At 57.4% G+C, this 12,090-nt stretch overlaps 1 protein-coding gene across 1 annotated transcript in view; it reads left to right on the forward strand.

Annotated features, from left to right (window-relative positions):
• Positions 1-12,090, forward strand: part of ALK (ALK receptor tyrosine kinase) — a 769,970-nt gene that overhangs the window by 713,296 nt on the left and 44,584 nt on the right. Inside the window, exons 14-20 of the mRNA XM_004452341.3 lie at positions 2,512-2,643; positions 3,341-3,485; positions 5,786-5,968; positions 7,054-7,152; positions 7,554-7,706; positions 8,533-8,637; positions 10,286-10,472. Coding sequence (XP_004452398.2) covers positions 2,512-2,643; positions 3,341-3,485; positions 5,786-5,968; positions 7,054-7,152; positions 7,554-7,706; positions 8,533-8,637; positions 10,286-10,472 — 1,004 coding nt within the window. The remainder of the gene's footprint in view (positions 1-2,511; positions 2,644-3,340; positions 3,486-5,785; positions 5,969-7,053; positions 7,153-7,553; positions 7,707-8,532; positions 8,638-10,285; positions 10,473-12,090) is intronic.

Genomic DNA, 12,090 nt, shown 5'->3' on the forward strand with positions numbered 1-12,090 from the left:
CATCATACTGTGTATTATTTAATAAATATACCACACTTGCACCAACATATCCCCACAAGAAGAATGGTTTGTTTTTTTTTTTAAATTTCAATTCAAGCTCACAAACCCCTTGTTCAGAACCCCTGCTCTAAGACGTCAACTGCAGGATTTGGCAGCTTTGCTGGTTCAGCTGCACATCTGTGGGAACCTGCATTCCTGTGCACCTGGCCACACCTGAACTCCTGGTGCCTGGAGTGGGTTCCACCTGCTAACCTCTCATGGAATCCCCCTACCTCAGTCCCTGCTTCTCCACACTCTTTCCAAACCTCACTTGCCAGTGTAGGCATAAATCAGAGATTTTCAACACCGGCATGATTAACATTTTTGATGAGAAGATTCTTTACTGCAGGGGGCTGTCATGTGCATTGTAGGTTGCTAGGAAGCATCCCTGGGTTCTACTCACTAGATACCAGTAGTATTCCCTACTCCCTACCCCCACATAACAATCAAAAATGTCTCCAGACATTTCCAAATGCCCCCCAGGAGGCAAAATCCCTCTGCTGTTATCACCTCCTCCAAGGTAAATATTATAAGGGGCCAGCCTGCCACCAAGACAACTCAGAATTCATTCAAAGTCATTCAACTAATATTTATCGGGCACCTGTTATGTGTCAGTCACTGTTCTAGGAACTTGGAATGCAGCAGTGAGCCAGAAAGAGCTCTGCTCTCCACACAGATGATGTTCAAGTATAGGGTAAGGGAAAGATGGACAATAACTGGTACACAAAATAATCCCCAACCCAACTCCTCTCTCCTCCCCACCTGGGCAATGTCCAGGAGCGGTGGCCGTCCCACTGGGACTGGCCAGAGAAGAGGAGGGAGGGGAGTGCGGCCCCAAGGGGAAGGATCTCCTCGGCACAGCTGGTTCCAGCTGGGCAGCCCCTCAGTTTACGGATGAGGAGGCAAGGCTGGGGAGATTAGGTGCCTCACCCACTGTGGCCCAGGGAAACCTCTAGAGCTGGTCAAGAACCCAGGCTGGAGCCCGTACCCTGTGCTCAGCCCAGCTGGCAGCCTCCAGCAGAGCCTTTCCTTCCCCAGGCCCAGGGCTTGCCCTTGTGGGCATGCCCCCCGCACCTCCTGTCCTTCCCAGGCAGCAGTTAGGAAGGTTTGCTTCCAGCCGTCTCCACCCCCTCCCCAGCCCCTGAGAGCACCGCATCTGCAGGAGAAACGTCAGCCTTCTGCAATAGCAATTCAGAGCCTTCCACCCCCACTAAATCCACTCGAAAAAAATATCAAATTATTTCCATCATTAAATCCAAAATGCCATAAAACAAATCGCATCTTGGCTATTTATCTGGAAATTTCTCTAGTACTCATTGCCGGCACCCCTGAATACTTTAGCATAAGGAGAGACTCAAGATGAATTGCCATGTCCACTGGCTGGTTACACAGCAGTGTTCGATGGAAATTTGATGTTTTATGGGCTTCTTTTCTATTAAGCAAGAGAAAAGTCATTTTCCTCCGAGGTCCGGCTTGTGTTTGGAGAATGTGTCTGAGCGGAGGTAGCGGGCAAGCAGGTGTGGCTATTCTCGAAGCACAAAGATTCCAGGGCTGTGGGTCACAGGAATTTCCAGCACCTCTGTGGGGAGTCGCAGATGCCTGAGTACCCCCAGGAGCAAGTGTGGACACAACAGTGAATCGAAATAAAACAGCTGCCCCTTATTCGGGCCCTGCCGTGGCACCTTACCTGCACTATCCTAATTAAACACGACAGCCTGCTGCGTCTTCATTCCCATTCCACCCTTGAGGCTCAGAGGGGATGAGCCTCTCCTCCAGTCATGTGGCGAATCCAGGGCTCACCCCTCTTCTAGTCTTCCCAGGAGACACAGAGCTTTACGCCAGGGCTGTGCCAGGGAAATCTGCTTGTATCCATGTCTCTCGCCGTGATCTGACCCAACAGTTTCATTCCCTCTGCCCTCCCCCACTCACGCTCACACTCCGTCCCGCCCTCTCTCACCTTGGGGGGGGGGGGGGCCTTTCATCATCTCCTATTCAGAGTGCAAAGGAGTCTCTCAGGCCCTTCTAGCCCATCTCTCTGTTCTGAGCCAAAGGGATTCCTGGTGCTTTACCCCAGACTCTCTGCTTACTGCATTCCCTCTGGGCTCAGCCTCTCTTCCTCCCAGCTGGCTCTGACTTTACCCTATTATTTGTGTTTACAAAAAAAATCCCCCTGCCCTTCAGGTGCAACTCAAATGCCATCTCCTGCAGGAAGTCCTCCGTGATCATCAGGACAAAGGCCCACTCTCCCTCCTCCCCAGCTTCCCACAGCATTTTGCGTCTAAGCCATCCTTGTGGGTCTTCTTTAACCCTGCCCAAGTTGACAGCTATTTGTGGATATATATTTTTTTGTCTCAACTCAACTGTAAGTTCTTTAAGTGCTCAGACCCTATTTTTAAGCCTAGAAGGACCGACTACTGCGAAGCAAAGAACCCTGGTTTGGGCGCAAACCCGATGGACTGTACGTTTCGACAGGCAAACCAGCTGATCCAGAAGGTCTGCATTGGAGAGAACAACGTGATAGAAGAGGAAATCCGCGTGAACAGAAGCGTGCACGAGTGGGCAGGAGGAGGAGGGGGTGGCGGCGGAGCCACATACGTATTTAAGGTGAGTCGTGTGCTGTGGACTCACCTGAGATTCCCCAACGCGCAGCGATGCTGCGGGGTCCTCCCCGCTGGCCTGGGGCAGGTGCATCTCGGCTGCTCTTAAGCAACATTAAGACGAGGAAAGCTGCCTGTCAAGAAAGGCTGGCCCTCCTCCAGCTGATTCCTCGCCAGGTAGGGGCTCTGCTGGCCGCTCTTCTGAGTCCCTAAGGGTCCTGCCATGCCCCCAGGGCCAGCTCTCAGGCCAACGCTGGCTTCTTGTCACGGCTGCAGCCAGGCCAGAAAGGAGAGGTGGGGGCTTCCTGTCCAGGAAGACAGAGACCCTCAGAGTTGAGGAGAGCAGGGCAGAAAGCCCTGCAAGGACCAGCGGTGTCCAGTCCTCGGAGGCTAGGTCAGAGGAGCTTCTGGAAAGGGGCCACAGCAAGCAGCCAGCAGGATGGCCCCCAGCGGTCCCCCCTGCCGGGATGTGTCTCCTAGTGATGATGAGACTCTGAGTGAACCCCGATATAGAGGCTGAGGGGGGCGGGAGCTGTAAGTGGTGGTCTCGGGAATTCAAAGCCTGCAGCCCACTGCAGCCCCCCCGCCACCACCACCACCCCGCAAACACTCAGACACGTTTCAATGTTGAAACTACAGCTCGGGTGTGGGCAGGGTGGGCGCCCAGCCCGTTTCTCAGTTTCTGAATGTCCTGCCTTGGCCAGATGAAGGGCGGCGTGCCGGTGCCCTTGATCATCGCAGCCGGTGGTGGCGGCAGGGCCTACGGGGCCAAGACAGACACGTTACACCCCGAGAGGCTGGAGAACAACTCCTCGGTTCTGGGGCTGAACGGCAATTCCGGAGCCGCAGGTAAAATGCTGCGAGGGCCACGCCCTCACACACGTGGGGGCACCTTGGTCACGGGGTGGGAGATGCTGGGAGCTCTGGACAGTAGGTACCCCCCGGGGCCTCAGGGGCAGCAGGCACCCCGGGGACCTGGCTCCCAACATGGGGCTGGGACTCGCCGAACGTCACGAGTAAATGACGCCGGTCAGCCTGGCTGTCCCTCCTCGAGGTTCACCAAAATGCTTTTGTTAGGTTCTTCTCTCCTCCAGTGGAAGACGGGGCCTCCAGGTAGGATGGAGCAGAAGGAAGAGATCTCAGCAGACCCGGGCCTCTCGCCCCAGCCACGGACCTCCCACCTTGCCTCGCTGGAAAGTCCTTCTTAAATCGCCGTGGCCGGGCTCGCCTTCCTCGTTAGCGAGAGCCAGGAATGCAGAAACAGGGGCCTAATGTTAAAGGGGACCTGAATTCTCTGATTGCTCCAAAACCAGCCATCTCTAAAGAGAGACACATTTTTTCTCCACACTCAGAGTTTCTTTGGAGGCATTTAAGATTGGGGGCCAATTAAAGCAAATGCCCAAGCCAACGAATTGCTCTTCCACCACGAGATGCCTAGAGACAAAGGAAGAGCAGAGCGGGGTCGTCACTGACGCGGCGGCAGCGGCCCGCACGTGGGCTCCTGTTTACTAAAGTACACGGCACCTCCCCGTGCTAGTCAAAACACTCCCAGACTGAGTGACCCAGGCTGGGATTCTTTTTCCTGTTTTTTACAGAAGAGTCTTTGGAGTCCGTGAAAGTTCAGTGATTTTTTTTTTTCCCCAACCGGACCGAATTGTTTCATGATGGAGACGGGCTCAGTTCGTTATTTGAAAATAATTGCTGATGTTGATTTGGTTCTGTTTTGTTTACTTTAATGCCCGCTGCTTTCTTTTCCACACATTTGCTTGAGCGCTACAAGATAGGGGCAGGGGTCAGAGACTACCTCTGCTGGTGCCGGGCCGCCTTGGGGGGCAGGGGAGGGAGGGCAGGAGACGGTCTCAGCCTGTCTCGTTCTAATTCGTTCGTTGTGCAAGTTCAGGGGCCAGACTCCATGCTGGGCTCCCCCTGTGGCTGAAGGACCTTCCCTCTGCCCTGTGACCCCAACCACAGACCGACTCCCACCCTCTGGCCACAGAGGGGAGGCCGGCAGCTTGACACCCAAGTAGAACCCCAGCCCTGCAGGTTCCTGAGCTGACAGTGGGCGCCCCCTCATCAGCCTCCAGCCCCGTCTAGATTCCCAGCTCATTCCTGACCTCGGCTTTGTTTTCTGAAACCTGGGTTTCTTCTTTCCAGAAAACAGTCATCTCCATCCACAGCCCCCCTCTGCACTCCCCAACATGTCCCTCTGCTGCCCACGCTGGATACAGGAGAGCCTCGACCACAGATTCTTCCAGACACCCTCCCCGGCCGTTAGCCCTTCCACTCGCCGCTCGCCTCTTTCTCTGTTCCTTCTGCTTTGGTCTCGTGGGTTCCTCCCACCTCGGGGCTTCACTGCCCACCATCTGCCAGGGCGGCAACAGCTCAGGGGTCTTGTACACGGACTGTCTGTTGAGATGTCACGTGAAACCCTCTGTTCTCGGTTCCTCACCTCCTCTGCCCTCCCCTGGCCTGCTGTCACATCATCGCACGCTCAGCAGGCGAGCAAGGGGCCAGGCCATCTGCACACTTATTATCCCTACGCTGGGCAGTTTATTTCACATACACGCAGCCCTGCATGATTCTAGCACCACCCCTGCCAGGGAAGTCTTCCTACCCCCAAGCCACAGGTAGGAAAACGGAGGCTCAGGACGGGGCAAATCTTCCCTGGGCCTTCATGGCCCATGGGGTTGGTTTTCTGGTTCCTAGCCCAGGACTCCTGCACCTGTGCAGGGGTTTTGACCATTGGCTTCCCCGGGACTGGAGGTCCAGGGCCTGTGAGGTGGGGGGCAGTCAAGGAGAGGGACACTCAGCACTTCAGCAGAGAGAAGGCTGTGGAACACATTGAGCCTGCCCCACCCCACCACCCGCATCCCACCCCAGCTCAGCCCCCTGCTTCTGAGTCGGAGGCCTGACCAGCAGCAGTGGTCCAGGCACATGCTCAGCAGAAGCCGTGGCCAGAGCAGATCTCCCGGGGCAGTGGACGGCCCTTGTTCACCAGCAGCTGTGGACTCTGAAGCCACCAGGCCCTGCTCAGGGCCCCGGAACTGGAGCTAGAGCCGGGGCCCTCCGGCGCAGCTCCCCACTTCCTCTGCTGCGTGTGGGGGGCAGCCTCGTCTTCCCCCTGAGGGTCTCTCCCTCTCTCCCTGCAGGTGGTGGAGGTGGCTGGAATGATAACACTTCCTTGCTCTGGTCTGGAAAATCTTTGCTGGAGGGTGCCACCGGAGGACATTCCTGCCCCCAGGCCATGAAGAAGTGGGGGTGGGAGACAAGAGGGGGTTTCGGAGGGGGTGGAGGGGGGTGCTCCTCAGGTGGAGGAGGCGGAGGATATATAGGTAAAGATGATTCGTGTTCAAGGTGTCCCTCCCTCCCTTCCCCTCTTAGCCCTAGGCGCCTCTCCTCTCCCCTCACCCTGCCCTCCCCTGTCCTCCCCTGGCCTGCCCCAACCAGAACTGCACGCCTCCCCCCCGCCAGCCTGGCTGGAGCAGCCAGAGGCAGGGTGTTGGCTTGCAAGCCAGCATCCTGCCTCCAGGCTCCCTTAGCTTGCCCAGATCCCGTGGGATTCTTGATCTCCCCCAAAGTCACTGATAAAGAGGCTTTGGCTCCCCCAGACTGTTCTCTGAGCGCTGGTCCTGAGGCCAGGCTTCCGCAGCCCCCACGCCACCCTGTGGCCAGCCTGGTCTGAGTCCCGGCCTCCCCACTCCCACTTGCCCCCTCCCTGCCCCAGCCCACCAGAAAGCACCCCTTCTCCATGCTGATGACCCCTCAGCTCGCAGCCAGCCCTTGACCTGCTACACCAGGTGGCCCTGCGAGGCTGAGGGGATGGAGACGGGACCCGCCACCCTGCAGATTAGGAGACGCCGCATGCATGCATGCGCTGTGCACACCCCGCATTTTGCTTTGACGCTGTGTGTCCGCCGCTTGTGTGAACAGTGTGCTCTTCTTTCCTCCTGAGCCCTGGGTGGGTGGGAGGAGCCTGGGGTGGGTGGGGGAGTGTGGGGGGGAGCCCAAACTTATCCCAGCCCCCATGAAAGGAGGGACAGGAGTCTCTGGGCACAGGGTCCGCCCATACCCCGACCCTGAGCACATAGGAGTGGGGAGCAATTCAGTGCTCCTGGAGCACGCCCCCAGGGGGTCCCCCACAGCCCACGCTGGTGCTCCCAAGGGAGCCCTGGCAGGGAGGGGAATGCACCCCGGAGGGAGCTGGCAGGGGAGAGTGGCCCACACCCCGGCATCTACTGTGCCAAGCCCCCGGCAGGCTCTGTGCCCTGAGCCCTCCCTTCCCTCCCCCTCCCCTGTCCCCAGGGCCCCCCACTGCCCCCCTGGCTTCGGCCAGAGCCACCCCCCCGTAGGCGCGTGTGCATGTGTGCAGACTTGGCACCCACCTCTCTGTGTTAATCTCTTCTCTGGTTTGCCACAGGGGGCAACGCAGCCTCGAACAATGACCCTGAAGTGGATGGGGAGGACGGGGTCTCTTTCATCAGTCCTCTGGGCATCCTGTACACCCCAGCTTTAAAAGGTACCGCCTCCCCAGGCCGCCTCTCCCACCAGTTCTCGGCGCCCCTGCCCTGGGTCCAGGGTGCCGAAGGCGCGACTGTGTTCCTGGCAGGCCAGCCCTGCTCATGCTCCTCTCCCCAAGGTTTCTGGAAGTCAGGAGGTGTGGTCCGATAAGGACGTGGAGGCAAATACCAAATGGCAGGGCCCCTGTCCAGGAGAGGACCCAGCCCCCTCCCACGCACACTCTGTGCCCCTCCCTCCAGGCCACGCAGAGATGTCTTCCCATGGCTGGGGGACCCCGGGACAGGACTGGGTGGCTCACAGTGGCCAGCCAGGGAGAAGGCCCCTTTCCCTGCCCTGGGAAAGGGGGTGCAGGATGGTCTCCCAGGCCCAGCCCTGGCTGACCTCCCTCCTTGTCACCAGTGATGGAGGGCCACGGGGAGGTGAACATCAAGCACTACCTCAACTGCAGCCACTGCGAGGTGGACGAGTGCCACATGGACCCGGAGAGCCACCGGGTCATCTGCTTCTGTGACCACGGGACAGTGCTGGCCGAGGACGGCGTCTCCTGCATCGGTGAGGGCCGGGGCGTGCAGGGCCAGTCCAGGGGGAGCTGGTCCCACGGCTCAGGGACACCTTGGGCTCCTGCTCCACGCAGGCAGAGGGGCCAGTGCACAGAAGGTGGGTCAGAGTGCCACCTTCTCTAACCCCGGGCAAGAGGCCTGTGACCTCCTGACCCAGGGATCATTGCGCCTCCACCCGCACACCCCCAGGGACAGGAGGCAATCTGCTCCACGGGGGTGGGCAGCCTGAGCCCGGCTCCCTTTAATACCCACCCACTGGTGATGCTTCTGTCCTCCTCCTCTATGTCTTCGCCAGATCAAATAACCCATTTATCTGGATCAGGGCACCCCGGACCTGGCTTCTGGGCTTCCCATCCTGTCCTTTTGAAATGTGGTGTCCAAGCCCAGTCCCTGGGGTGTAGACTGACCAGCACAGGCACATAGGACAACCCCACATACATGCGCGCGCACACACACACACACACACACACCACTTGCACTTGACCCAGTGCCTTAGGGGCCTCGGCGCATCTGTTTGTCGTACTGTGCCGCCACCCAAGGTCCCACGGCTCATCGTAGGTGCTGCTGTTTTACCTTTCTCCCTCGTCCTGGATTCATGCCGTTGAGTTTTGAACTTGTGTCCAAAATTTAATATGTATCCCTGTTCAATTTCCCTCCTGCCCCAAATTACTCAACAGTAACCAAGCCTGCAGAGCCAGGAGGTCCTGCCATATACCTGGGTCCCATGAAAAGGAAGGGGTGACGAGGGCCACAGGGTGGGATGGAGAGGGCGGCATCTCCCTCGGGGGCGCTCAGCCCTGCCACGTGCTGTTTTGCAGTGTCGCCCACCCGGGAGCCTCGCCTGCCGCTCTCGCTGGTCCTCTCCGTTGTGACCTCAGCCCTCGTGGCGGCCCTGGTCCTGGCTTTCTCCGGCATCATGATCGGTGAGTGTGTGGAGCCCACTGCTTCCAAGGCGGGCAGGGACAGCAGGTCCAGGGGACCAAAGAACATCCCAGGCTGTGCCATGAAAGCCACGGGGGCCACCGTTCTCCACGTCCCTGGAATTGGGGGTGGGGTGGCAGAGAAGTCAGCCTGGGCCAAGCAAAGCAGAACCACCCCCTGCCCAACCAGGGTCACCGCAGTCCCCAGAGGAGCCCCTGATTCGGGTCCTCGCCCTGCCGAGGCTGTCCCTAGACTTCACCTTGGTCTCTCATCGGACAAGCCCCACTCTGTCCCCCAGACCCTCCTGATCCAGGAAGGGAGAAGGGGAAATTGGCTTCCAAGCATATTCCCATTAGGCCTGTGAGCCGGGGTCCACGGGATCTGCCAGCGCCACAGTGGTCCGTAGGGTCTGGCCATGCTCCGCTGATGGAAATGCCCAGGACAGAGGGGCAGGGACATGAAGGGAGGCAGAGGGGCAGCACTTACAGGCCAGGCGCCTTGGGGGGCGAGGGATCGGGGCATACAAGAGGGCCGCACTGTGTTTCCATATAACACCGTTGTTCAAAGGGACGTTCACGATGCACCTGGCGATTTATGCATCTTAGAGCATCAGCTCCTCAGATTCCCTATGACGGTGGCTGGTTCACTCCATAGAGGGGGGAACTGGGCCCAGAGCCCTGGCCTTGCCAGGCCAGCCCACACTGGGGCTGGGGTTAAACCCAGAAGCCGCCCTCTGATCTCCAGCTTGCTCTGCCTCCAACATGGCTTGCCTTAGAGACCGTCAGCAGTGGGCTTTTTGTAAGTTCTCAAAACTGTTCGGTGTTTGTGAATTCATTCTACTATACATAAGTGGAGGGGGTGGGGTATGGTTAGGGCAGCATTGCCGGCCTCAATGAGAGGAGGGAGGGTGGGGCCACCTGGTAGTTGTCACTGGGCTTCCAAGGCACAGCGGTGGAGCCTCGAGAGCCATTTCAGGGACCTGTCTGCTGTGTGGCAGCCACTTGGCAGCTCTCCGACTCTAGGAAGTGCAGGTGCCCGAGACCCCCAGCCGCTGTGCTGTCGGTCCCGCTGCCGCATTTGCAGAATCCACGCTTCCCCGGGGCTGCCCCACCCAGGGATTGAGAATAACAGAAAAGCTGAGGCCCACGCCTGGGAGACAGGGGACTCCGCTGACAGTGACTTCAGGTGCAGGACTCCCCAGCAGCCTGGCCCAAACTCCCTCGGACCACCTGGAGGTTTGGGGTCTCCTGCCCCAGCTTCCCCCCTCTCTCTGCACTAGCGGCCAGGCCTGCATTGGCCGCCTGGCAGTTCTCCAGCCTCCCTTAGCTGCCTCCACAGTTCCCCTCATGGGCATTTCCCCTGATAAAATCCTTGCTCCTCTAATCTCCTCTTGGGTCTTCTCAGAGGACTAAGGTTAACATGACCCAGCCCCTGAAGCACTGCGGTGAAACCTTTCCATGTACATCATTTTAAGCTTTATGTTGTACTTAAAGCAGTGTTTCCATTAAACTTTGACAGTGTTTCAATGACACCTTCACATCCGTAATCATTCATGTCAGTGTGGCTAAGTGTGATGGGAAGGTTTAGAGCTCAGGGAGAAGGTGGAGCTCTGGGAAGACTTCCTGGAGGAGGTGGCCTGTCTGTCTACAGTGTACCGCCGGAAGCATCAGGAGCTGCAAGCCATGCAGATGGAGCTGCAGAGCCCCGAGTACAAGCTGAGCAAGCTCCGCACCTCGACCGTCATGACTGACTACAACCCCAACTACTGCTTTGCTGGCAAGACCTCCTCCATCAGCGACCTGAAGGAGGTGCCGCGGAAACATATCACCCTCATTCGGTGAGCGCCCGCCACCGCCCTCGGGCGGGGACAGCACCGGGACTGCTCTCTTCCCCCAGGACCCCTGGGGGACCAGTGCTGGGGGCTTGGGGCCCCTGGGGTGAGGAGAGGTGCTTACTTGAACAGCCCCTATTTTCCTGGGGTTTGTCTGATGGGAGGAAGACCTGGCCTCACCCAGGAGACCAGATCTAATTCCTGACTTGGCCACTCAGATGCTGGCTGACCTCTAGGGAGAGAATCCATCTGCTGAGCCTGTTTCCTCATTTGAAAAGTAGGGAGTGTATAGCACTGCCCAGCTCATGGGGCTGTTAGAAGAATTAGATGTTACAGTGTATTTTAAATGCTATGAAACCATTAAGCACTAAACAATTGCTAGAGATTACTTGGTAACTTTAATTCGTATACTTTGTGACTTAAAAGAAAGAGGGGCTTCTTTTTTTTTCCCCCTGACTTTTCAAACCTGGTATTTCACTTGTCAAATTCACTGGAGGAGTAGATAGCTGGGGGGTCACAGGGGTGGCAGGGACTCTGAAACCAGGGGACCGTGGAGGACACCTGGGGACTTGCTTTTTTCCTGTATAGGAGGACAGCAGCCTCTACGAAAACAACTCATTTTAAAATGTTCTCATTTAACTGAAGAACAATAAGTGCGTGCATTCAGGATTTTTTTTTTAGCACCGAGCATAAAATTATTCTAGTGAAGACAAATATATAAGACTGAAATGTTTTCCTATTTTAGTAACAAACACAAACCTTCAAAAGTAGAGCCTATAGGCTATACCTCAGAGAGGCAAAGCAGGAAGGCCAGGAGCCTACCAATGCGTTCAGCACCCACCTAATTTACCAAGGTCGGGTAAATTAGTCTGGAGGAAGAAAGCTGTCTTCCTTCGCCCATAGAAGCAGCTATTGACATTAAGTCGTGGCTTTCAAGGGTCTCTGATAATCCAGGGGTTAATTCCGGAGCCTCCTGAGCAGAGGTATGCTTCCTAGGTGATGTGCCCCAAGTCCTGGCGGGACCTTTTAACGCCCCAGGTGTGGACTGATTACCAGAGCACGCCACCCTCGGCGGGAGGTGGGGAGGGAAGAGGGATGAGCGAGGCCCGTCCGGCCTTAAATTCAACTGTTGAATCCCCAGGACTAAGTAACATTTCCATTTTCCCTTAGCTCTGATTAAAAGCAAACTGTGGACACTGCTGCTTATCTCTTGAAGCAATGAGGCAGGTGCCAGGCTGTAGGCTTTCCCCTGGGTGACAGTGGGGTCGGCCAGAAGATGAAGGAGGTGGACGGGGTGTGCTCAGGGGGTCTCTGAGAGCAAAAGGGGGGCCAAGCTGCCATGCAGCTGGGAGGTATTTGCCCCCCACCTGGGGTCTGAGCTCCAGAAGATGCTCTGTGTCAGTCCCAGGGCCCAAAGCCCTTGGAAGCCAGCTGGTGCTCCCTGCAGTGCTTCTGGAAAATGGGAGAATAGACCCAGTTCTCCTCATCATCCACACAGGTGCCTCCCTGCCCAGGTAGGGCCAAGCGTCCCTCCTCCAGGCTCCCAGAGCCCCCCGTGCCCTCTCCATCATCCTCTGACCACATTTGTCCCTCCCTGGGAGTGCGAGTCTCCCCCAGGCCAGTG

This window comes from Dasypus novemcinctus, chromosome 25, assembly GCF_030445035.2.
Source record: "Dasypus novemcinctus isolate mDasNov1 chromosome 25, mDasNov1.1.hap2, whole genome shotgun sequence".
NCBI lineage: Eukaryota > Metazoa > Chordata > Mammalia > Cingulata > Dasypodidae > Dasypus > Dasypus novemcinctus.